Source organism: Myodes glareolus, chromosome 4 (assembly GCF_982192425.1).
Source record: "Myodes glareolus chromosome 4, mMyoGla1.1, whole genome shotgun sequence".
Lineage (NCBI taxonomy): Eukaryota > Metazoa > Chordata > Mammalia > Rodentia > Cricetidae > Myodes > Myodes glareolus.
This window is the reverse complement of record NC_142029.1, coordinates 24,911,630-24,936,526: the sequence shown is the minus strand read 5'-3', so window position 1 is coordinate 24,936,526 and position 24,897 is coordinate 24,911,630. Positions and strand designations below refer to the sequence as shown.

The 24,897-nt window shown below is 40.3% G+C and overlaps 1 protein-coding gene across 9 annotated transcripts in view; it reads right to left on the bottom strand.

Moving 5' to 3' along the window:
- The window catches only part of Csnk1g1 (casein kinase 1 gamma 1), a 137,427-nt gene that overhangs the window by 7,904 nt on the left and 104,626 nt on the right, over nucleotides 1-24,897 (bottom strand). For 2 of the 9 annotated variants that reach the window (XM_085689251.2, XM_085689249.2), the window contains 4 exons: nucleotides 24,379-24,483; nucleotides 17,652-17,762; nucleotides 5,145-5,251; nucleotides 2,079-2,102 (listed from right to left, as the gene is read on the bottom strand). In XM_085689251.2, the coding sequence (XP_085545377.1) occupies nucleotides 2,079-2,102; nucleotides 5,145-5,251; nucleotides 17,652-17,762; nucleotides 24,379-24,483 (347 nt within the window). Of the gene's footprint in view, nucleotides 1-2,078; nucleotides 2,103-5,144; nucleotides 5,252-6,885; nucleotides 7,128-12,157; nucleotides 12,464-17,651; nucleotides 17,763-24,378; nucleotides 24,484-24,897 lie in introns of those variants that run through there. The other 7 variants (XM_085689252.2, XM_048424273.3, XM_048424277.3 and 4 more) reach the window with 7 other exon arrangements.

Below are 24,897 nucleotides of genomic sequence, written 5' to 3'. Positions count from 1 at the left end.
TAAGTGGTTCTACTAACTCTAAAATTAACCTTTATTCTTACTTTCTGTGTGGAGGACCCTAAGATGATGATTTTTGTTTTCAAAGAAAAGCACTCAAAAAAAACTGAAACACTGGGCCCATTCCTAAATGCCCAATGGATTCTTCTCTTGGACAGTTCATAGGAACTAGCAGCTGCCATTCAGAGGAACAGCGGCCATCTTTTGCATTTAAAGCCCTATATGGCTTCAGCATGAGTAGACACTTTTAATTCCACCAACAAAGAAGGAGGCCTTACAATCTGTTCTTGAAGGCTTTGATTTCTATGGTGACCCCTAGGAAAAGGATTCAGACTTGAGGCCAAGTCCACTGACTAACTCTATACAGATAGATAGTTAGTACTCAGAACAGAGTATTCCCTTTGTGTCTTAGGTTCCCTTTCAGTTGCTCCTTCAAATGACCAGAAGTCCTTTACAAGTTAGAGCCCGAGCTGATTCAGGATCTTCCCCACTTGACCCACCACTCCTTCCTATCATCCTGTACCATGTCACCATGGCACTCTCCTGTTTCTCTTCTTTTTTTTTTAAATATTTATTTATTTATTATGTATACAATATTCTGCAGGTCAGAAGAAGGCACCTCATTACAGATGGTTGTGAGCCACCATGTGGTTGCCGGGAATTGAACTCAGGACCTTTGGAAGAGCAGGCAATGCTCTTAACCACTGAGCCATCTCTCCAGCCCCCCTGTTTCTCTTCTTCACCACACTCTTTTCTCCTCCTCTGCACTAAACTGGCCCAAGTCCTGCTGTGTCTAAAGGTCTTCCTTGAGAATTCACAGTGATGACTCCCCTCTCGGCCTTTTGGAAATAGCGTGAGAAATCTGTAGATGTCCTGGTCCTGTCCTTGTCCTTTCGCATGCACACATCTCAGGCAGGGCCTCCCCTTCACTTGCCCTGTTCCTCCCCGCCATCCCAGGTCCCTGAGTTCTATGCATATGGTTGAATGAGTATAGTAGGACCTAAAGTAGTTGCAATTGGGATCATGTGACTGACACCTCACAGGAAAAAAAGAGACCATGACAATATTAGATTACACAGACACATGAATAGGTCAAATGTCCTCTTTGAAACTCTTTAAACCATAAAACCCACTGTTACCTCAAAACATATCTACTTCTAGGCAAACTCCCTGGACAATTTGGCTTAGATAATCAGAGTTCAGAAATCAAGGCCCAATCCAGTTACTGAAGAGAATTTTACAAAATGAAGTAATCAGAATCCAGCAGGCTATTATCATAGCATAGAATATGACCTAATGTGTACAGTGTGGGAGGGTTACAAACTGTCACCAACATGAATCTTTCAGGGATTTTCCTTCAGCACTCCCATATGTCCACATCCGTTTTAAAGAAGCCTTTTCTGGAAGAAAAGACAGGCCCCCATATCCCTGTCAACCAAGTCAACCCTTACTTAGTTTACTATTCTTTCATCAAAGAATAAAGGGAACAAACAAACAAACAAACAAACAAAAAAACCAGCAATGTCCAATCAACACCAAAGTGTTGATCTTTTCTCCAAGGAGTACTCCTTTTTTAGAGACTCTTGCTATAGATGAAAACTAATGAAATCAACAAGGCACTTATGGATTTCCTCCAAACAGACAATTTCTATTACAAACCAAGTTGCCAAAGGTGAGACTGATTATCTGGGGATAACACTGTTTTGTGGTTATTGAAACATCTAAAACCTTATCTTTCTAATCTTGGGCCCTCTTTTTCTGATAGTACTATTCATAACTTGGGAGAAAAAAATTGGAAGAAAGTTTACTCATCTTAAAAAAAAAGGTAAGTTTGGATATTGTGAGATCATTTCTGATAGAAGGATGCAGTGATAAATGAGGTGGGACTGAAAGAAAAGAAGGAAAAGATTGATTTTTGGGTACAGGCCTGCCCCACCCCACCTTGTGGACCTAATGTCCGCAGTCTGGGTGGCTAAGACATAAGGAGGTATATGGAATTCATTCAGTATTTCTAATGCTTTGCCAATCCCAGTCTAGTCAGGTCCACTCCCCTTGCATGTGGACTAGAGAGAGGGACTCACCACAGGTTGAGCATTTTCAGGCAGCTACAGAATATATAAAGAGAAAAACATAGGAAAGGGAGAGAGAGAGAGAGAGAGAGAGAGAGAGAGAGAGAGAGAGAGAGAGAGAGAGAGAGAGTTATTAGTCCACAGATGAGATGGAAGAGACTCCCTGTGAACATGCAAACATGCAGTATGTGTCTGTGTTTAGTTTCCTCCTGCTGAGGGAGGCTGAGCAGGCCATTTGATCGATCTTCACATTTAACAGGAGGCGGAAGCCTGGCAGGAATTATCAGTGTGGGAGCTGCATCTCAGAGGATGCAAAACAGAAAGAGCTGGTGGAAGCCTCAGGGTAGGCTTTCCAGGGCAACTTCCAGGAAGGAAGTAGGGGAAGGAGCAAGTGACCTGGCTTGTAAGAACTCAAGTATCAAGGCTGAACCATCATCTGGTTCCCACACAAGGTCTTGGACAATGCTTAGCTAACTTCCATACTCCAATTCAAAAAGCAGCAGCTAGCACTTAGTTCTTCTTAGAGACAGGAAAAGTTTAAGAGATACTCTATCTTATTAGAAGATGAAACAGAGGGAATTCACTATTTGGAAATAACTTCTAGAGAAGGACCTAAATTCTGATCATACTAATTCTCAGGTGAAACTGGGTCCACAATTATCAAGATACCATCAAAGTATAGATAATAAAACTTCTTTTACTATCAAAAAATTTGAGCTAAAAGCCATCTGCCCTCACCATTTTTCTAACCACACTTCAACAAAAGTGTTTTGCACCTAGAAGAAAAGGGAAATCAAGTGTCCACTTTTTTACACTGATCAAAACCGCCGTCCTGTGATTTGATTGTGATTTTTTGTTTTAACAAGATGGGAAAGGGAACCTAAAACCAAAAGCTTAGAGGTAAAGATTTCAGACTTTCCCTGTACTTGAGGTAACTGTAACTACAATATAAACAACAGCCCTCCTCATCCCATCAACAAGCTACATGAACAAATGGCATCATAGCTGTGTGTAATGAGGGATTGTTTGGGACACCTCATCTCTCTAGCTTTGACTTTTCCATGGAAGTGATCTGGTGGATACATGACTACTGTGTCCTTACCATATATACATACACAAGGCTGAGCCGACAGTTACCTGGGCAAGACAGATTGGTAGCTCATGAAATCACTACCAGAATCAGTATACAAAATGCTCAAGCAAGGAATTGAGTGACATTTAGTCAAGACAACTGCTCTCTTTTAGTTTCTACCCTTTTCAGAAGGCCTAAACCTGGAGCTGGAGGCAAGGGGTATAATGGTCCTTTCTGCTAAACGGGAAGACTTTACCCTCTCTTTATATTCTAGTATTTATAATATGACAGACAGAACACACTGACTGAACTCTTTTTGTATGAAAGAAATCTTTTTTTATCTTTCACATTGAACACAAACACCACACTCACACACAGTGTATACATTTACCAGAATGAAATGAATAGGTCCAAAATATAAATCTGTTTAGGGCCTAAGACTAAAGTTCTTGCGAACATGATGCTCAAAATATAGTATTAGATCCAGATCTGAATTTCTAAAAAGAATAGGTACAAATGTGAAATGGGGCATAAGTTGGGGTGGGGTGGGAAAAGATAAAACCCTCTTTCAAGAACAGAGCATGCAGAGTGTGGTAGTTCCCAGTTTTGGCTGCATGTTAGAATTCCCTAAACTTCTAAGTATTTTTTATTATCAGTCCAGATACTAATAAATTAACCTCAGATTTCTGGGTTCATGCAGAAGCATCTGCATTTTCTAATATACTCTAGGAGATTCCAAAGTAAGAGTTCAGAAAGTGAGAATATTACATAATTTATTGAGAATGAAAAAAATAATCATATAATTAAAATCTCCCAAGCTCTTAAGGAGAACTGTGTTTAATTCCTAAACAGTCTCCTCCTGGCATCATCTTCCCATTTCACTCCTTGTCTACAGGAATCAACAAGATAGAGCCAAAGTCGCGCTCATTAACTTTTCTGTTAAGTAGGAAAGACTTCCTAAAGGTCAAGTGAGCTTACCAAATAGATGGGCAGGAGTACAACCATGCCAAGTGCACCTGGAAAAAGACTGAAGTTCAGCTTGCTGACCCTGACTGATGCCCAGAGGTGTAATCATGTCTTGGCTTGTACTAAAAATACATTGTTTGCCCAAGAGAACACATTAATGGGACAGTGAATGTTCTCAAAGAGCTTAAAGAAAAGGTCATCCATGTCAGGGCTAGCAGTAGTTAGTGACTCATGTTTCTCTAGCTTTCCCTACCTGATTTTTTCTTGAAGTTTAAACCTGGATCTGATTTTGGTATAGGGAGAAAAGGAAAAGAAGTGGTAGAAATGCTGTTTGAACAGCAGCACCAGCAGCACTTTCCAGCCCCCAAATCTCAGAGTTTAAACACAGACCATGCAGAAAGCACCAAGGACTAGTGGGAGAGCACAGCAAGACATACACATGCAGGAGAAGCAGAAGAGGAAGTGAGGAACTGCCTTGCTTTCTTGGGATTAGGGTCACTTTGCTATCCCAATATTTTCATATTTACAAACACAATTGTCTTGCCTGAAAATTACTTAGTTTTTCTGAGCTCAGACTGTACCGCAAAATGTCTCCCAAACCCCATTATTCAGGACCACCCATCTGGAGTGGTTAGGTAACAATTAGAAATGTGACATTATACTCCAGGACCCATGGTTTAACACTCTTTGTCTCTGTTACCCACAGGGAGCAAGAAGCTCTAAGCCTCCAAGAAGATCATGGCTACTATCTATGGTAGCTTTCACTGCATCAGGTTTTTAGTTCACGATGTCTTTTGCCCAATGCAGCCTAGAAAAATATAACTATCTGCCCAGAAATCAGTGCTAAGGGTGGCAGCAGCCTTAATGCACCATGCAAAAACAAAAAAACAAAACAAAACAACAACAAAAACCACCTCGGAAGAAGAAAGCTGTGCACATGGACACAAGCATGAAGAATCCAGTCTGTGATGAGCAGCACAAGGAGATAGAATAAAGTTCCCAACCCATTATGAGACAAACCCTTTGGAAGATGAACGTACTTAGCTTCCTCCACTACCTCCACCTCGGCATGAGCTGTGATTGGTGCATTTGAGTGAGCTCCAGTGGGGTCATCAACATTCAGCTCTCCATTGGTTGAGCTAACCACCTGAAACAGAGACAGTCTGAGATAAGTACCATGGTTGTATGAAGTTCCTGCCTCTACCAGAGTAAATTAAGAGAGATTAGGTCTCACATTTAGGTATTAGCCAGGCAGAGTGAGTGAGGAATGTATGTTTACTTGGGTTAAGGGAACACTTCTGATTTAGGAAGGGTTCTTAGACCTATATTATGCCACAACACTTAACAATATGATCATACAAAATGATAATTAGTTTCATATTGAGTGCCTGTGTGTATTATTATTATACTGTATGTGTGTACATAAATTTATTCCTTACAATTTCCTTACTTAGTATGTCACAAGTATTTGTGTGTATTCATGTGTGCATGTGTATAAATACACCCATGCAGGCCAAAGGTTGAACACTGGTGTCATTCCTCAGGAATTTTCCACCTTACTTTGGGAAAGGGTCTCTCACTGGGACAAGCAGCTTGCTGATTAGGTTAGATTGGCTGGCCAGTGAAACCCAGAGGTTCCCAAACCTCCACTTCTCTAGGGCTGGGATTACCAGAGACAGGTTACCACTAGCTGCCTTGAAAAATACAAAACAAAAACCAACAAACAAGCTGGGAGGTGGTGGCACACACCTTTAATCCCAGCACTAGGGAGGCAGAGGCAGGCAGATCTCTGAGTTAAGAGACCAGTCCAGTCTACAAAGCAAGTTCCAGGACAGTCAAGGACACACAGGAAAACCCTGACTTGAAACAAACAAAACAACCAACCAACAAACAATGAATTCTAGTGTTCCAACTCTGGTGACCACGCTGGCACTAAGTACTTTTCCAACTGACTTACCTCCCTGACTCAATTACTTAAAACAAAACAAAACAAATTATAGTTATGCGTATGTATGTGTTAAAGGGGCAGTCTCAAGTGCCACAGTGTATATGTGGAGGTTGGAGGATAACTTCCTGGTGGCTCTCTCCTTCTATTATGTGTTTACTGGCTATTGAACTTAGGTTATCAGGCTTGGTATCAAGTGCATTTACCTACTATGCCAGCTTGCTGACCCCAACCCCAATTATTCTCATTTAATGGATGGGAACACTACAAAATGACTTAACCAAGGGTTAAGTTAGGGTCCGTGGGCTTTTATGGCTTTTACTTGTGTCTGCCCACAGATTCTTTCATTTTCCAAAAATGTATATAGTTCTGTATTAAAAAAAATAATTGAGTCAGGCAGTGGTGGCACATGCCTTTCATCACAGCACTTGGGAGGCAGAAGGCAAATGAGCTTGGAGCAGGCATGGTCTACAGAGTGAGTTCCATCTTGAAAAACAAACAAGCAAACAACAACAGCATCCCCCCCCCCAAAAAAAACCCCTGTACAGCTGACTTCTAAAGTCTAACTAACTCATCTACTCCCTTGACCATGGTGGACCACTACTCTCAGATTATTATACTACATAATTATATACTTTAGGTAATGATGACTTAAAAACAAATTCTCAAAAATAAATCAAGAGTGGGCACCAGAAACCATAAATAATCACACTTTCCTTCAGAAATTTCTTCATGGCTTTGGTCACTGGTTTGAAGTTATTCAATCAAAAACACTGCTACATTCCTCTCTGTTGAGAAGGAAGATGGTAAGGAAAAATTTCCTTGGAAAACCAGTCTTATTTCAATGGCTTTTATTTCAGGTTCACTGTCATCCCACTTCTCACTGATGGTCCCCGAACTGTAAGAGATGGCTTTCATTCCTGTCATCTGGTTCATGTGGACCCGATCAGGCTTCTCTTGCTTGTGCAGTTGCTTCTGGAACCTGGTTTCATTTTCAGCACATGATTCCTGTTTATGTGGGTGCTGGGGAGTGGGAAAAGGGACCTCGCACAAACCACTCTGCTGTTAAAGATCTTGGCTGAAACATGGGAGAGAACCACAAAATAGGATAAATGGTTCAGATAGCTTATGCTATTGGGTAATAACTTCATCTATTTGAGACTGTTCTTACAGACTGATGTGAGGATCACATAAGGAATGGATAGGAGATATCTTGTATATAATACTAGAGGAAATAGGAAATAGTAAGAACTGCATTCTAAAATTAGGCAGCAGGAACTGGAGAGATGGTTCAGCAGTTAAGAGCATTGGTTGTTCTTCCAGAGGACCCAGGTTCGATTCCTAGAACCCTCATGGCAACTCACAGCTGTTGTCTGTCACTCCAGTTCCAGGGAATCTGACACCCTCACACAGACATATATACAGGCAAAACACCAATGCACATGAAATAAACAAATAAATCTTAAATCACTCTTTCTGTACCCCAGTTTCCTAGTCTGTAAAATGGGGAAATGGTGTTGTTCATCCTGATGGCGTCACCATGCAGATACGCCATAGTAAGTGTTTGGTCCAGAGACATGAAACATAGTAATGGCTCAAAAAATATTCATCTAAGTTGGGAGTGTTGGCACATGCCTTTAACCCCAGTATCTGGGTGGCAGAGACAGGCAAATCTCTGGGAATTCGAGGTTAACCTGGTCTCCAGAATGAGTTCCAGGATGGCCACGGCTACACAGAGAAACCATGTCTCAAAAGACAAAACAAAATAAAACAAAGCAAAATAAAAAAAAAAAAAACGATTCATCTTACTGATACTCTTAATTTCCTAAGCTATGGGGTACTTACTAGCAGCTAATTTGCCAAAATTTCCTAAATCATAAAATCATAAAAAGGAAAGCAGGAGGAAATGTTTACTATCTTTGGGGCAGGCAGAGTGAATGCTACCTGCTACCTACTTGTAATGTATAACCACCATTATTTCTACAAGAAAAAAATTACTGGGCTTTTTTTTTCTTCTTTTCTTTTTTCTTTGCATGAGGGACACAAGGTGCTACAGGCCTGCTCTGGTACCCACTATATAGCCTATACTATATAAACTCATGGTATTATATAAATTCACAATACTGCTCCTGCCTCAGCCTTCAGAGAGGTAGGATTATGACAGGTCTAGAATATCATGCCTGACCTTTTTCTTGTTAATAAGACATGAGTGAGAAAATTACAATAATGATATATGGATAAAAAGAAAAAAAAAGAACCCTACAGCATTAAATTTGGACTTACCTGAGTAAGACTCAAATTTCTGCTAGTGACCAAATTTAGTATCTGTGATTAGTGGACACATTAGTCTAACATTATGCTATTATACAACACAGTGTTTTCACCTCTCTGCAAACAGGTTTCTTCTGAATGTAATCACAATTTCAAAAATTAGACAAATCCAGGACATGAAATATTGTATAAGACAGCTGACTTGGACTCTTCAAAAAGGACCATGTTATAAAAACCTTTAAAAAAATCACTGGTTTAATACTAATACTGATCAGAGGGGACTAAAGTGATAGATGACTCAACTGAAGCATCTGCTGTCCTTAACTATTAAGGACCTGGATTTAGTTCTTACTGCCTACATTGTGGCTCACAATTACCTATAACTCCAGTTCCAAGGGATCTGTTGCCCTCTTCTGACCTCCCAGAGCACCAGGCACGTGTTGTACACTTATTCATGCAGGGGGAAAAAAGAGGTGGGATTAAAAGAGAGTAAGGAATTAGGCATGGTGGTATACACCTCAAATTCCACACCTCAGGAGGCAGAAACAAAGGACCACCAAGCGCTGGAGGCTAGACTCAGTTATACAGTGAGATGTGGGTTAGTGTAGACTACAAGGTAAGACAGTCTTAAACCAAGCAGAGAGAGAGATTAAAGGACTGAAAGAGATGGAAGAGGCAAAACAACCAATGGAATGCAGGAATCTTTGTTAGATTCTTTACACTATAAAAATTTAAGGACAACTGGAATTTTGGCTGTTAGATATTATTTATGAAAGTATTAATATATGAAAGAATGTATTTGTTCTAAGGAGATGTAGGTGGAAGTATGTGGAACTAAGATACACTGCTTTAACTTTCAAACAGTCTGGAAAGCAAACACATACACACAGGCACATACACATGCAAGCACACAAAATTAAAGTAAATGTGGCAGAATCTTAACAATTTCTTCTTAATGGAGGCTAAGGACAGTCCCAACTTTTCTGTAGATTTCAAAATTTAAAAATAGAAGATGGGGGAGTCCAGTATATAAAAAAGGCTGAGAAGGTTAAGTGACTGTGAATCACAGCCTGTTGACCTCCTCAGTTCTGCTGATTCCTGTGGACATATTTTCTTTTCCTTTTCCTCTTCTTCTTTCTTTCCTTCCTTCCTTCCTTCCTTCCTTCCTTCCTTCCTTCCTTCCTTCCTTCCTTCTTTCCTTCCTTCCTTCCTTTTGTTTTGGTTTTTCATGATAGGGTCTCTCCATGTAATAGTCCTGACCATCCTGGAACTCACTCTGTAGACCAGACTGGCCTTGAACTCAGATTCCTCTGCCACTGATTCGCCTCCAAGAGCTAGGATTAAAGGTGCATGCCACCACTGCCTGACATGTGGATTTTCTAGCATATGTAACTGTTAACACTGGTAAGTAGCTTATTCTATGAGCACAATGGATACACATGAAAGGAATCACCTGGAAATTTTATTCATTCATTCATTCATTTTTGCAGCACTGGGGAGTAAATCAAAGGCTGTGTGTTCTAGGAAAGCACCATAACTGAATCATATCCCCAGCCCTGAATCACTGATTCTTTTTTGGGGGAGGAGAGGTGTTTGCATTGGTGTTTGTGAGTGTCAGATCCCTGGAACTAGAGTTCTAGGCAGCTCTGAGCTGCTATGTGGTGCTGGGAATTGAACTGGGGTCCTCTGGAAGAACAGTCAGTGCTCTTAACTACTGAGTCATCTCTCCAGCCTCTGAATAATTGATTCTTAATGAACAATTAAGGAACTTGACGAAATGTCATTTAAGATGTCTTGGCTAATGTTAGCATTTAAGTGTCTCAGGCAGAAGGATTAGAGGTGTGCAGCCAGTATGAGCTACAGAGGGAATTCAAGGTTACCCTAGCATACTTATCTACCTATCTTTTCAATTCTACTAACACGAAAGAATTCCTACTAAGAGTCACTATGGAAAATTACCTGTGACTCTAGGTCATGATAAAGTCTTATACTTTATTAATTTCTTCCCTCTATGAATTGCTACTTGGCCTACAAGTAATGAGCTTAGGCAATCTAAGAAAGAGGTTATTCTCACTTTATAATCAACATTTTTAAACAGTTTTTTGATATTTATTTATTTATTGTGTACACAGTGTTGTATCTGCGTGTATCCCTGCAGGCCAGTAGCGGGTACCAGATTTCATTACGGATGGTTGTGAGCCACTATGTGATTGCTGGAAATTGAACTCAAGATTTCTAGAAGAGCATTTAGTACTCTCAACTACTGAGCCATCTCTCCAGCCCCTATAATCAACATTTTTTTCCCCGATTATTGTTAGCGATTTATTGATCGCTTACATCATCTGTGAGCCAGACGGGACTTGAACTTGGGTCCTCTGGCGGAGCGTCAGGCGCTCTTAGCCTCTGAGCCACCTCTCGGGCTGCTCTATAATCAATGTTTTTTTTATCTATATCAAGAAACATGTAATTTCAAACAAATCAGGCACAAAAGGAACATTACCCTCTCTACCCTTACACTTATCTAAAACATGTCTGAAACACATGGTAGCACTCTGTAACCCTGGCACTCTAGACGAAGAGGCTACCACGAGCTTCATAGTGAAGTCCCATTTCAGAGAAATAAAACCAAAAAATAAAATGAAACAACCTCAAAGAAAATCTTAAAGAACATGTATGGGCCTTTGTTCAGCTAGTAGAAAATGTGTAGCAGGTACAAAGTCGTGGGTTTGACTCCAAGTACTACATAAAACTTGGTATAGAGGCACATGCCCTTAATTCTGGCATTCAGGAGACAGAGGTAGAAGACTCTGTAGTTCAAAGTCATCATCAGTTACATAGCAAGTTTGAGGCCAGACTGACCCTGTCTCAAAAAATAAAAATTTGAGGATTATCAGGTATTACATGAACCTATTTCAAGTTTGCAGGAGAGTTTTTTTTTATATGTATATATTTTATATTTTTATATAAACTCCTACCTGGATGTGCAACAGGACAAACACTATTGTTTTAGGGCTGGATTCTACCTCCATGTACCTCTACAAACATTCTCTGTAAGTGTGTATAGGGCCAATAAGTTCATATTCTCTGCCAAATATTATATGGCAGTTGAGTATGACGTGCACTAGAGATCTGAAGCACCATAAAGAACTGTACAGGTGTGATGAACTGCCACCTTTTTTTTTTCTGAGATGGGGTCTTGTTAGAATGTTCCGGCTGGCCTGAAATTCCTGAGCTCAACTGTTTCTCCGGCCTTGCTGCCTGACTAAGCTAAGACTACAGGCGGTTCTCGAACTGCTTCCTGGGGGAAGGAAGCAGTTCGAGATAGGTTCTTACTGCATAGCTCTGGTTGTCCTGGAACTCACTAAGTAGACCAGGCCGACTTCAAACTCAAAGACATGAACCTGCCTCTGTCTCCTGAGTGTTGGGACAAAAGGTGCCATCATACCGTTAGTGTTCTGTCTTCGAAAAGTATTTTGTCTTCTTGAATTTAGGTCTTTAAGGCAGAAGATCTGTAGAAATACTAAAAAATGGAAACCAGGGTGTCTTGATAGTTAAATAGGCTAAAACCAGAACATCCATACTTTATCAGAACACATGGTCTTCAGCTTGGCAATTTGCACTCTAGCCAAGAGAGATAGGGCTGTAGGTTCTCCCAGTTAAGCTCAGAAGACTTCACCAAGTGCCTCTGCAAAGTGAAAGAATGCAGACACACATCCTGACATGGCAGTGCATGTCTGTAATCCCAGCTCAGAAGAGGCAAGATGACTGCAATCTGAGGCTAGTGAGGAATACACAGAGAGATCCTGCTTTGAAAACAAAGAGAAACCAAGCCAGGCCTCATGGTGAATGTCTTTATTCCTAGCACTTGGAAGGCAGAGGCAGCGGTAGGAGAGATGGTGGAATTCTGAGTTCCAGGATAGTCTGGTCTACATAGTGAGGCCCTGTCTCAAAAAAAGAAAGAAAGAAAAAAAAAAGGGCTAGAGAGATGGCTCAGAGGTTAAGAGCATTGCCTGCTATTCCAAGAGGTCCTGAGTTCAGTTCCCAGGAACAGTGGTTCACAGTCATCCCACATTGTGGTTCACAGCCATATATAATGAGTTCTGGTACACTCTTCTGGTATACAGGCATATACAACAAATAAACCTTAAAAATAAAAAAATGAATAAAAAAAATTTTACAAAGGGAAGACAAGTAACAACAACAACAAAAGTAAAACAAAACACAACAACAACAAAAAAAAAAACCACAGGAATATCTGTTGCTTTAGAAATAGTACTGATGGGGGCTGGAGAGATGGCTCAGAGGTTAAGAGCATTGCCTGTTCTTCCAAAGGTCCCGAGTTCAATTCCCAGCAACCACATGGTGACTCACAACCATCTATTACGGGGTCTGGTGCCCTCTTCTGGCCTGCAGGCATACACATAGACAGAATATTGCATACATAATAAATAAATAAATATTAAAAAAGAAATAGTACTGATTTGCAAAAAGCATAGCTTTGGCCAAGTGTGGTAGTATGTAATTGTACCACTCACGTCACAGAAGCAGGAAGATTAGGAGTTCATAGCTAGTCTTGGCTGCATAATTTCAAGGCCAGTCAGGACTATGCGACCCTTTATCTCAAAAACCCAAAGGTTTGTCTGGAGAGATAACTCGGTGGTTAAGAGCACTTGCTGCTCCCCGTGAGGACCCAATTTCAGTTCCCAGCATTCACCCATAAAGTAGCTTGCAACTGCATTTAATTCTAGTTCCAGGGGATCTTGTGCTCTTTTCTGTGTTCTCAAAGCACCTAAACATGTGGTACATATTCACACAAACTTTTAAAAATAATTTTTAAAACATAATTATTTTATATTAATTTTAATATACTACTGGTAAAACATTAGTTCTATCTAAAGTCTTATGTATGTATGTATGTATGTATGTATGCATGTATTTATTTATTTATTCATTATTTACTACAGTGTTAGGGATTGAACCCAAAGATGTGTATATGCTAGACAAGCAGAATTTACTGAGCAATCATTTACTTAAATAGCTTATTGAGATATTATAATGACAAAATAGTTTATTTAGTGATATTAAGACTATCAAAGTATTCTAGATTTTCATCGTTTTGTTGAAATAACTCCCCAAACTCCTGACTATCAGTTTGGTGAAAGCTGCCCTTCTGTACTAGCAGTTGGGGTCACCCAGGGAATCTCCTAACTTTTTTTTTTGGTTTATTTTTTCAATACAGGGTTTCCTCTGTACCTTTGAGGCTTGTCCTGGAATTCACTCTGTAGAACAGGCTAGCCTCAAACTCCCAGAGATCCTCCTTCTTCTGCCTCTCGAGTGCTGACATTAAAGGGTACCACTACCACCTGGCAAAGATTGCCCTTTTGAAAACACTGCTCTTAGCCAGGCCGTGGTGGCACACACCTTAAATCCCAGCACTCGGGAGGCAGAGGCAGGTGAATCTCTGTGAGTTTGAGGCCATCCTGGTCTACAGAGTGAGTTCCAGGACAGCCAGGGCTGTTACACAGAGAAACCTTGTCTCAAAAAAACCAAAAAAAGAAAAAAAAAAAAAAAGAAGAAAGAAAGAAAGAAAGAAAACATGGCTGTTGTAGTTTGTTTGCTTTGTTTTTTTCTTAGTAAAGTTTTCCTAGGAAGCTTGATAACCCTCGGTTATCTGCTCATATTAGAAGTGGTGGATGCTGAAGTCTTCACCCCTCCTTAAGGATTAGTAGGCAGCCAGTGATTACTGTGGGAAGGAAGGGACATTACTTTCACTATTGTAGGCACCAGTATGCTGCCCATGCTCCTGTAAACAGCTGGAATTAAACTTACTGGCATGTGTTTGTACATACACACACACACACACACACACACACACACACACACACACGGAGCATTAGAGTAGCAGTAAAGAAGGGATCTGCAGAGTGAGAGGGAAAAAGAGGGTAATAGATGGTAACTACATTAAATAATGTATGAAAATGTCATAATGAAGCCAATTTTATATAACTTACGCTAATAAAACTTTTTTTTTGGGGGGGGTGGATTTTCGAGACAGGGTTTCTCTGTAGCTTTGGAGCCTGTCCTGGAACTCACTCTGTAGACCAGGTTGGCCTCGAACTCACAAAGATCTGCCTGCCTCTGTCTCCCGAGTGCCAGGATTAAAGGCGTGCTCCACCACCGCCTGGTGCTAATAAAAGATTTTAAGCAACTTATTTTTAACTATATTTGTGTATGCCCAGTATAGGTGTGGCAATTAATTTTTTGTCAACCCGACACAATCAAGGGTCAGCTGGGAAGGGAGCTTCAATTTGATTGTTGATTGCTGTGGGAAGGCCCAGGTCACAGCATGCAGGTGGTCCTGGGTTATATAAAAAAGCAGGTTTGGGGCTGGAGAGATGGCTCAGCAGTTAAGAGCACTGGATGCTCTTCCAAAGGTCCTGAGTTCAATTCCCAGCAACCACATGGTGGCTCACAAATATCTGTAATGAGATCTGGTACCCTCTTCTGGCCTACAGGCATACACATGCAGGCAGAATATTGTATACATAATAAATAAATAAAACTTTAAAAAAAAAAGAAAAAAGAAAAAGCAGGCTGAGCAAGCCAGTCAGTACATAATGTTTCTTAATGGTCTCAGCTTTAGTTTCTGTCTTCCTCAGTGACTTCAAACTGAGAAAAGAAATAAAGCCTTTCCTCCCCAAGTTTCAGGTCATGGTGCTTATCAAAGAAAGCAAGTTAGGACAATGGGTATGCGTATTTGAGTGCAAGTGCCCAGGGAGACCAGAAAAAGGTGTGAGATCCCCTGGACTTAGAGTTAGCTGCCTGATGTCCTGAGAACTGAATGAATTTAGATCCTCTGCAAGAGCAGCATGTGCTTTTAACTGCTGAGTCATCTCTCCAAGGCCCTAATAAAAACTGTTTAAAATAAGAGGGTGAATATCAATTGACACCATGAGAATAGCTGGGTCTTGACAACTCTGGATTATACTTCAGGATGACTTGGCTATGCCATTGCATTAGGGAAAGTAATGCTATTAGTACCCTTCACTTTTCCTTCTGGCTAGTGTGTACCTCTATCCCTCAGTCTAGAGACCCACTTTAAAACAAAAACAAACAAAACCTCTCCTTTGTTTTTTTATGGCAGATATGTTAGTTTCATTTTGAATATGATATGTAAATATCCTCAACTTTCAGGAAAGAAGTTGTATAACTCCCCAAGGAATTTCTCCACACACTGATTGATACACAAACTGTTAGTACACTGTTCATTTGGTAATTCTAAAGAGGGAAGTACATCTACTTTTCTACAATAAGAGATCTGTGCTCTTTGGATAGTTCATTTTGTGTTGTGTTGCTGTTTCACTGCTTTCTCTGTTTTGTTTGTTTGTTTGGTTTGTTTTTTGAGACAGGGTTTCTCTGTGTAGTACTGGCTATCCTGGAATTCACTCTGTAAACCAGACCTCAAACTCACAGAGAAATCTATCCACTTACCTACACCTCAAAATTCTGGTCTGAGATTAACGGAGTACACCACCACTGCTCAGCCTGTTATGTATATGTGTGTTTTCTCTTTAATTTGATGTTCTTTTGTCATGTTGTTCTATCAGCAAAATTTTTCCTTTGTATTTCTTCCTTAAATTTTTTATATGTATTGGCATTTTGCTTGTATGTATGTTGGTGTACACATGTAAACCTGGTACTCATGGAAGCAGAAGAGGGTGTTATATCCTCTGAAACTGGAGTTACAGATGATTTGAGCTTCAATGTGGGTACTGGGAACCAAACCTGGGTCCTTTGCAAGAACAAGTGCAAGTAACTGCTGAGCCATCTCTCCAGTTTGTCCCCACGTTTTTCATTTCAGTATTAGCTACTCAGCATTTCCAGGTTGAACAAGAACTCAGCCAGCTGTATGTCACTGACTGTGCGGGCTTCACCCACAGTTGCCTAGGTCCTGCCTGATGCTGCTCCTGAAACAAGGTGAGGCCTGTGCTGGGGGTGGGGGTGTAGGAGGACACAGAATCAGATGGGAAGGACTGATCCCCACCTCCCCTCTCCAAATAAGGATGTGGTCTCTGGTGAAGAAAGAAGAGAACATGAAGGATCTTTGTCGTCTTAGACTTTCAGCCACTCTTCTATATGCCCTGTTAACACTCCTCAACTTAAAAGAAGGCCAAGTCTTGAGCCTTTTTGGAAATTCCAGGGTGAACAAACTAAGATCCAATTCTCTGGGACTCCTGTTATTTAAGTTGTATTCAGATTCCAACATTTTGTTACACTTACTGTTTTTTTTCCCACCTTTTATAGACCTATACCTCTAAACAATTCTTTTTCTTCTTCTTCTTCTTCTTCTTTTTTTTTTTTTTTTTGAGACAAGGTCTCTCTATGTAACTTTGGCTGGCTCAATCACGCTATGTAGACCAGGATGGCTTTAAACATATAGAAAGCCATCCACCTCTGTCCCTTGAATGTTGGAACTAAAGGCCTGCACCACCATGCCAAGTTTAAAAAGATTTCTTTATCACTGCTTCAGAAGATAAAAGCAAATATGTTTCTGGATGATGAAATAGAAAAAAAAAGCAAATCTGTGTGTTCAACTCATCATTTTACTTCATGTTTCTATGAAGTACTTTATAGGGCTAAAGGTGTCTCAACTTCCTACAAAGAAAAAGATCTTTCCAGTAAGTAATTTCTTATTAAAGCATATTCTAGAAGATCAGGCCTATTAAGATTTATTTACATGCAGGGAGTTCATTTTTATACCTCAACTAGTGAGTCATCAGTATGAGAAAAATATTCAGTTGACTTTTCTTTAGGATTTTAAAAGTTACACACACAAGAAAAGTGAATAGATAGAAGATATCCTGGTACCAAACAGAGAAGAAAAATAGTTTTAAGACCAAATTTATTCCAGAATAAACAGAATATAGCTCCACTTCTTAGATATCTGCTCAGGAAATTAATCAGTCAATACTCCCAGGCTATCAGGTTCTAAATCCTCTATCATCACAGGGTGAGCTACACATGCATACCTCCAGTCTGGAAGGCTCCAATTTTAAGTTACAATTCAGATACTAACACATTTCTACCTTGATGGTATTTTGTAGATCACGAGTAGATCAAGATTATAGGTCAGGTTAACTCAAAACAGAAATCACGCAGATGTTTCTAAGTCAATGATAAAAGCAGTAATTATCTCAAAAAATGACTTTTACCAAAGTCAACAGAAGCAACTCACCCTACTGTAAGTGACCATCTGAAAGGAACCCAAACTGCAAGAACAAACCAACATTCTACTAGACAGGCTGAGAAGGCCAGGGAAGACAGTAGGTACCTGTACTGAACCCCCATGGCGGTCTGCGGCCAAGTGAGACGTCAGGTATGAGGTATTGGTCTGCCGGCTGGGCTGGATTTCCCACTCTCCTCGGCGCTCTGATGATGCAGTCTGCTTAGGCATTAGGAAGCATGACAGCAAGATACGGAAGGAGAGGTAAAGCAACAAAAAGCAACAACAAAATCCAGTACATTAGTGCTCCTGCAGGGTTCTGTTTGGAGACTGACACTAACAACTGCTGCAAAGCATTGAGAAATAGTACTGTGACTGTATTTATTTTCACTAATGAACCAACACATCAGTTGAAAGAAACCTGTACTGAACAAAGGGTGGGAGGGAGGGAGCCAACCAAAAGCTGGACATCACGCTTGTGACTTTCACATTCGTGTAGTTTCAGCAGCTACTAAGCAGATTAAATTCAGAAAGTTAAAAGAGTATTGAGCAAACAAACAGTCACACTTATAAATAATTTCATTATTATAAATTTCATACTTATAAATAATTTCACTGAGCAGATCAAAGATTTTACATGAGGAACTGAGTCAATGAGCCTACTACCTACTCAAGATTAATGCTGATGTCAGGCAGTGGTGGCGCACACCTTTAACCCCAGCACTTGGGAGGCAGAGGCGGGCAGATCTCTGTGAGTTCGAGGCCAGCCTGGTCTACAAGAGCTAGTTTCAGGAGCTCCAAAAGCTACAGAGAAACCCTGTCTTGAAACATCCCCTTCCCCCCTAAAAAAGAAAGAAAGCAAAAGGCATATATGTATTCAGCAAAAATAAGGCCTTTAATTAAAACAAAAAACAAAACAAAACAAAACAAAAAACCTCTTCTGGCCAGGCCGTGGTGGTGCATGCCTTTAATCCCAGCACTCGGGAGGCAGAAACAGGCAGATGTCTTTGAGTTTGTGGCCAGCCTGGTCTACAAGAGCTGGTCCCAGGACAGGTTCCAAAGCTACAGAGAAACCCTGTCTCGAAAAACAAAAACAACAACAAAAAACCCCTTCTGTTTCTATTTTTGCTGCCATTCAGGCTGCCTTCATACCTTCTTTACCTGTCTGTTCTTTTCTTTTTTAAAAAAAATTATTTATTTATTTATTATGTATACAATATTCTGTCTGTGTGTATGACTGCAGTCCAGAAAGAGGGCACCAGACCTCATTACAGATGGTTGTGAGCCACCATGTGGTTGCTGAGAATTGAACTCAGGACCTTTGGAAGAGCCGGCAATGCTCTTAACCGCTGAGCCATCTCTCCAGCCCCTGTTCTTTTCTTTAAGACCTCATACTCTTCTGATCTCGCTTATGTGTGACTTTTTGTATTGAAGAATCTGTACTAGGTGCCCCTTGCCCTGTCCAGATGGCTGAGGAGGTACTAACATCATGCTGCACAGCTGGAACAGTCCTAAGACTCTTAAAAACTAAAAAATTAGGAGTGTGGGAGGCAGTAATGAGGAATTAGTAAATCAAAATTTTTTTTAATCTTTTTTTTGTGATTTATTTATCTTTATTTTATGTGCATTGGTGTGAAGGTGTCAAATCCCCTGGAACTGGATCTTCAGACAGTTGTGAGCTGCCATATGGGTGCTGGGAATTGAACCCGGGTCCTCTGGAAGAGCAGTCAGTGCTCTTAACCGCTGAGCCATTTCTCCAGCCCCAGTAAATCAAATTTTAACTGCTGCTGATAATCAGCAGCAGCAGCAGGGGATGGGGTGCAATATTGTTGCTCTACATGAACACTAGGTAAGGAACCTATAAATCTCAGAAACGCTGGTAGCAATAAAAGTGTATTCTATGAAAAAAATGGAGAAGACAGGGAAAGGAGAATTAATTAGAACAATGTATAACATATATGTATATCTTCTATAATAATGCCTATTACGTTGTATGCTAAGCTGAAAAATTAATAAGAAAAATGAAGCATGAGAAGGTAATAGCTTAAAGCTCCATATTGGCTATCTCCTGCTGAGGATTTCATTGATAGGAACTGCTTAAAGCTTACTGGCAAGTCACCTAAAAGATATTTCTTATAAAGCTACAATTTACTCATCATTATTAATAGATTATGAATGAGGTCACATGGATAATAATAGCATTGTAAAAGATTCTGGCCATATTTGCTGTTATTTCCTGTGGAGATGAGTAGGTAGCTGTATTAACTTGTTTACTATGCAATTTCTACAAAGTGGGGTAGAGGTTTTTGTGGACACCACCACAAGATAGTTCAAATTATTATAAACATTCCTTCCCTCTCAGTCTCATGGAATTTTGCTAAGTTGTTCAGACTAGTCTTTAACTGGCAAACCATCATCCCACTAGTAACCTGTGTAGCTCATATTAGAGTACAAACTACTCTGATGCTTCCCTTCCAATAACTTCTGCTGAAGATGATATTCAGATGTTAAGTTTTCCAATGGTGTACAGCATAATTATACCATGTTATAAACTTAGGGACATTGTCTGACGTCTAGAGATAATAGACTAAATCTATTTTTCTAATGTTAGAACACACACAACTAATTTAGTAAAATTTAAGCATAATATTTAAGGTCTTAAACTATCATGTTTATTATATAGTTTATTATGTAGTAAACAGCTATAAAGCTGTTTACTTTTTTTTTAATATTTTTTATGATTTATTTATCTTTATTTTATGTGCATTGGTGTGAAGGTGTCAGATCCCCTGCAACTGGATCTTCAGACAGCTGTGAGCTGCCATGTGGGTGCTCGGAATTGAACCCAGGTCCTCTGGAAGAGCAGTCAGTGCTCTTAACCACTGAGCCATCTCTCCAGCCCAAGCTGTTTACTTTCTGAGACAGGATCTCATTATGTAGCCCCAGGTTGGCCTCAAACACATGATCCCCTGTTTCAGGTGTGTGCCACAACAGTGCCCAGCCTTCTAAGAGTTTAAGAATTAAAGGGACTGGAGAGATGGCTCAGCAGATAGAGCACTTGTTGCTCTTGCAGAGGACCTGAGATCAGTCCCCAGTGTCCACATGGTGGCTCACAACCATCCCTAACTCCAGTTCCAGGGTATCCAATGCCCTCTTCTAACCTCTGTGGGCACCAGCCACACACAATGCAAAAGACATACATGCCAACAAAAACACTCATACACATAAATTTAAAAAAAAAATGTGTCAGGCAGTGGGTGGTACATGTCTTTAATCCCAGTACTCAGGAGGCAGAGGCAGGTGGATCTCTCTGAGTTTGAGGCCAGTCTTGCTAACAAATGAGTTCCAAGACAGTCAGAGTTGTGACACTGAGAACCCTGTTTCGGAAAACCAAAAACCAACCAATCAAACAAACAAACAAATGTAAAAGGAGGGTTTCTCAAAGACCTGCCCCCATTTGAGGATCTATAGGTAATTAATAGTTGCTGGGGGACATTTTCTTCAGCCCGTAGCCACTGGTAAATTGCCTGTAATTCCCCTGTAAGTAACACCAATTAAACTCAATGGTCATGAAAAACAGAAAATGATATGGAAATTAGAGGGATGGCTTGGCAGTTAAGAGCACTTACTGACTCTTCCAGAGGAACCACAGGGTTCAGTCTCTAGAACTCACACTAGGGAGCTTACAACTGCCTATAACTCCAGTTCAAGGAGATCTAACACCCTCTTCTGACCTCTTCAGGGATCCATGTATACATGGTACAGGTATATATTATATATACTTGAGCACACACATATACGAATACATAAGGTAAGTAAATCTTTGTTTGTTTGAAGACAGGGTTTCTCTGTGCAACAGCCCTAGTTATCCTGGAACTAGCTTTGTAGACCAGGCTGGCCTCAATTTTACAGAGCTCTGCCTGCCTTTGCCTCTCGAGTGCTGGGATAAAAGGCATGAGCCATCACTGCCTGACTTTTTATTTTTTTAAAATAATTTATTTGTATTTTATGCACATTGGTGTTTTGCCTACATGTATGTCTATGTAAGGGTGTCAGATCCCCTGGAACAGGAGTTACAGACAAGGCTACCAAATCTTAAAAAAAAAAAAAAAAAAGTACAAAAGTAAAAGAGAAACTAGCTAGGAAGAAGAAAGGATTAGTGAGAGCAAAAGGGGAAAGGAAAGGGCAGGGTGACTACGAGAATTTGTCATAATGGATCCCATCATCATACATAACCAATATATGCCAATAAAACATTTAAAAAGTCCATTTTACTGGCCAGTTAGAATTCTTTAGAGTTTTATGGTACACACATACATAAAACAATCACTTCTCCCATATATGGTGGTTTTGTTCTCTCTCTCTCTTTTTTTTTTGGTGTGTGTATGTGTAAGCATTGTGTACATATACACATGTGGCCAGAGACCAACCTTAGTGTTGTTCCCAGTAACCATCACATTTTTTTTTTTTTTTTTTTAATGAGAGAAGGTCTCTCACTGGCCTGGAACTCATCATGTAAAATAGACTGGCTGGCTATTGAGTCCCAGGGAACAGCCTGTCTCAGTCTCCACACTACTGGAATTATAGGTGTGTGCCTGCCACCATTCCCAGCCTTTTTTTTTTTTTTAAGGTATATTTTGTGCTAAGAAACTAACTAGAGTCCTCTGGAAGAGCAGCAAGTGCTCCTAACTGCTGAGTTAACTTTCCAGTCCCCACCCAGCTTTTTTTTACGTATGTTCTTTGGATATCACTCAAGTTTTCATGCTTGCAAGGCAAGCACTTTGCCAACTGAGCTACCACCCGGGGATTCCATAAAAGCTGTTTTTGAATTTGTTTTGAGTCACATAAATTGGGGGAGGGGAGAAAGACTTGAACTAAGAATTTAGCTCACCAGATGCATACTTGTGTATGGTCTGATCTTCTGAACAGAAATAAATAAAAAATAATTTAAAATGAAAGAGAGCCAGGCGATGGTGATGGATGGTAGTGATACATGCCTTTAATCCCAGCACTCGGGATGCAGAGGGCATTGAACTGAGGTCATTAGGTTTGTCAGCAAGTGCCTATACCTGTCAATCTATAGCGGACCCTATACAACATGGAAGCAGAGAAGAGTAATGAGACTACTGAAGGGAGAAACAAGATAGGGCAATGGAAGCAGGAGACAAATTGTCTCACTTTCTTTCATATGGACAATCTCGATTTTTTTTTAAAGTGTATATATGTGTGTATGTGTTTGTGTTTATGAAAGCTGGGTAGTGGAGGCTCATGTCTCTAATCCCAGCACTTGGGATTCGGCAGAAGCAGGTGCATCTCTGTGAGTTCGAAGCCATCCTGTTCTACAGAGCAAGTTCTAGGACAGCCAAGATTACACAGAGATATCCTGTCTCGAAACCCACCCAATTCCCAAAAAGGGTAGAACTATAATGAGTATGGTTTCACTTTTATCCCTTTCTCTTCCTAAACATTCTTCTTCTTTTTTATTTTTGGTTTTTTTCAGACAGGATTTCTCTGTGGAGCCCTGGCTGGAACTCACTCTATAGATTAGGTTGACCTCGAACTCACAGAGATCTATCTGCCTCTGCACCCTGAGTGCTGGGACTAAAGGTGTGCGCCATTACTGCCTGGCCCTATACATTGTTTTAAAGTATCTTTTTATCATAAAACTGGAACTTCATTAGAAAATGTTTTAGGAAAATATCACTTAGAGTTCTATTTACAACATTACTTCTGTTATTATTTTGTACTATCAGCCTGGTGGTAGTGGCATATGTCTTTAATCCCAGCACTCGGGAGGGAGACAGAGACAGATGGATCTCTGTGAGTTAGAGGCCAGCCTGGTCTACAAGAGCTACTTCCAGAATAGGCTCCAAAGCTACAGAGAAACCCTGTCTCAAAAAACAAAATCAAATACACACACACACACACACACACACACACACACACATTGTACTATCGCTTCTCAATGACTTTGCTCACTTTCCCTTCCTTTGATAAGAAATTATGAAGATTTGTTTATATACTTACTTTTTGAGATAAGAATATTACATCGTGGCCCACCCTGGCCTCTACTCATAGCAATCTTAACTGTTTCCAACTTAAAAGAACTGTAATTAAAAGACATGCCCCATCACACTGAGCTCTAAACATAAATGAATCTTTCTTCCTTTTTTTGTGGCTCTGCCAGACCCTGAATCCATGGCTTGTATGTGCCAGGCAAATACTCTGGACTATATCTTTAAGGCATCTTACACAACTTTCAAATCAACTTGGATGTGACTGCAACTGTACAGGTTGCCGTTTACACTAGGTCAGTTGAAAAGCCAAATCACCAGTCGTATCAGCAAATGAAGAGTATAACTGGTATAATAAGCTCCAGATTCAATTGCAGCTAGAACCCTAAGTATACCATGTGGTACATCTGCATGTCCAACAGTCCTTCGGACCTTAGATCCTAACTTATAGCCAGCAATCAGATCTCCTGAAAACCAGAGTACTCCCTCAGGACCAGATTCCTTTTTCTTTTTTTGGAAACAGCCTCATTATCCAGTCCTGGCTGCCTGGAGTTCCCTATGTAGACCGAGCTGGCCTCTAAATCAGAGCTCTGTCTGCTTCTACCCAACACTGAGACACCATAGCTAGTGGGTCAGGCCCAGATTCTTTTGCTGCATGCTTCATTTCAGTGTATTTACACATGCTCTGACAGTTCCTCCAATGCTATCCTAAACCAGCTGTTTTTAACTCCACACACACATTAACAGAAGGGGAAGAATCTGGGTTTAACAGCAGCTATAAAGAAGGTGAATGATTAAAACAACTAAAACCTAACACATACCTGATTTCGAAGAGGCTGTTGTGATGGCCGATCCCTGTGTGTGTGGCTTTCTCGAGTTATTGCAGATGCACCAGAATCTACATGAACTGATCCTACTGGAGTAGGCTAGAAAAATGAAAGGAACATCAAATGGTAACTGGTGTAGTGGTGCAAACCTTTAATCCCAGCACTCAAGAGGGAGAGTGAGGTGGATCTTTGTGAATCTGAGGCTAGCTTTGTCTACAGAGTGAGTTCCAGGAAAGTCAAAGCTACACAATAAGACCCTGTCTCAAAAACTGCTACCCAAAAAGGCCAAATGGAGAAAACAAATTTAATGCAATAGTTCTGCAAAGGGAAGCAGCATGTTAATTCTTATGAATCAGTCTTTTCCTTTTCTTAAAAAAAAAATTAAATTCATTTTTATGTGGATAGGTATTCAGCTTGCACGTAAGTCTCTGCACCACATGCTTGCAGTGCCCAAGGATGCCATAAGAAGGTGTTGGATTTCCTGGAACTGAAGTTACAAATAGTTGTGAGGTA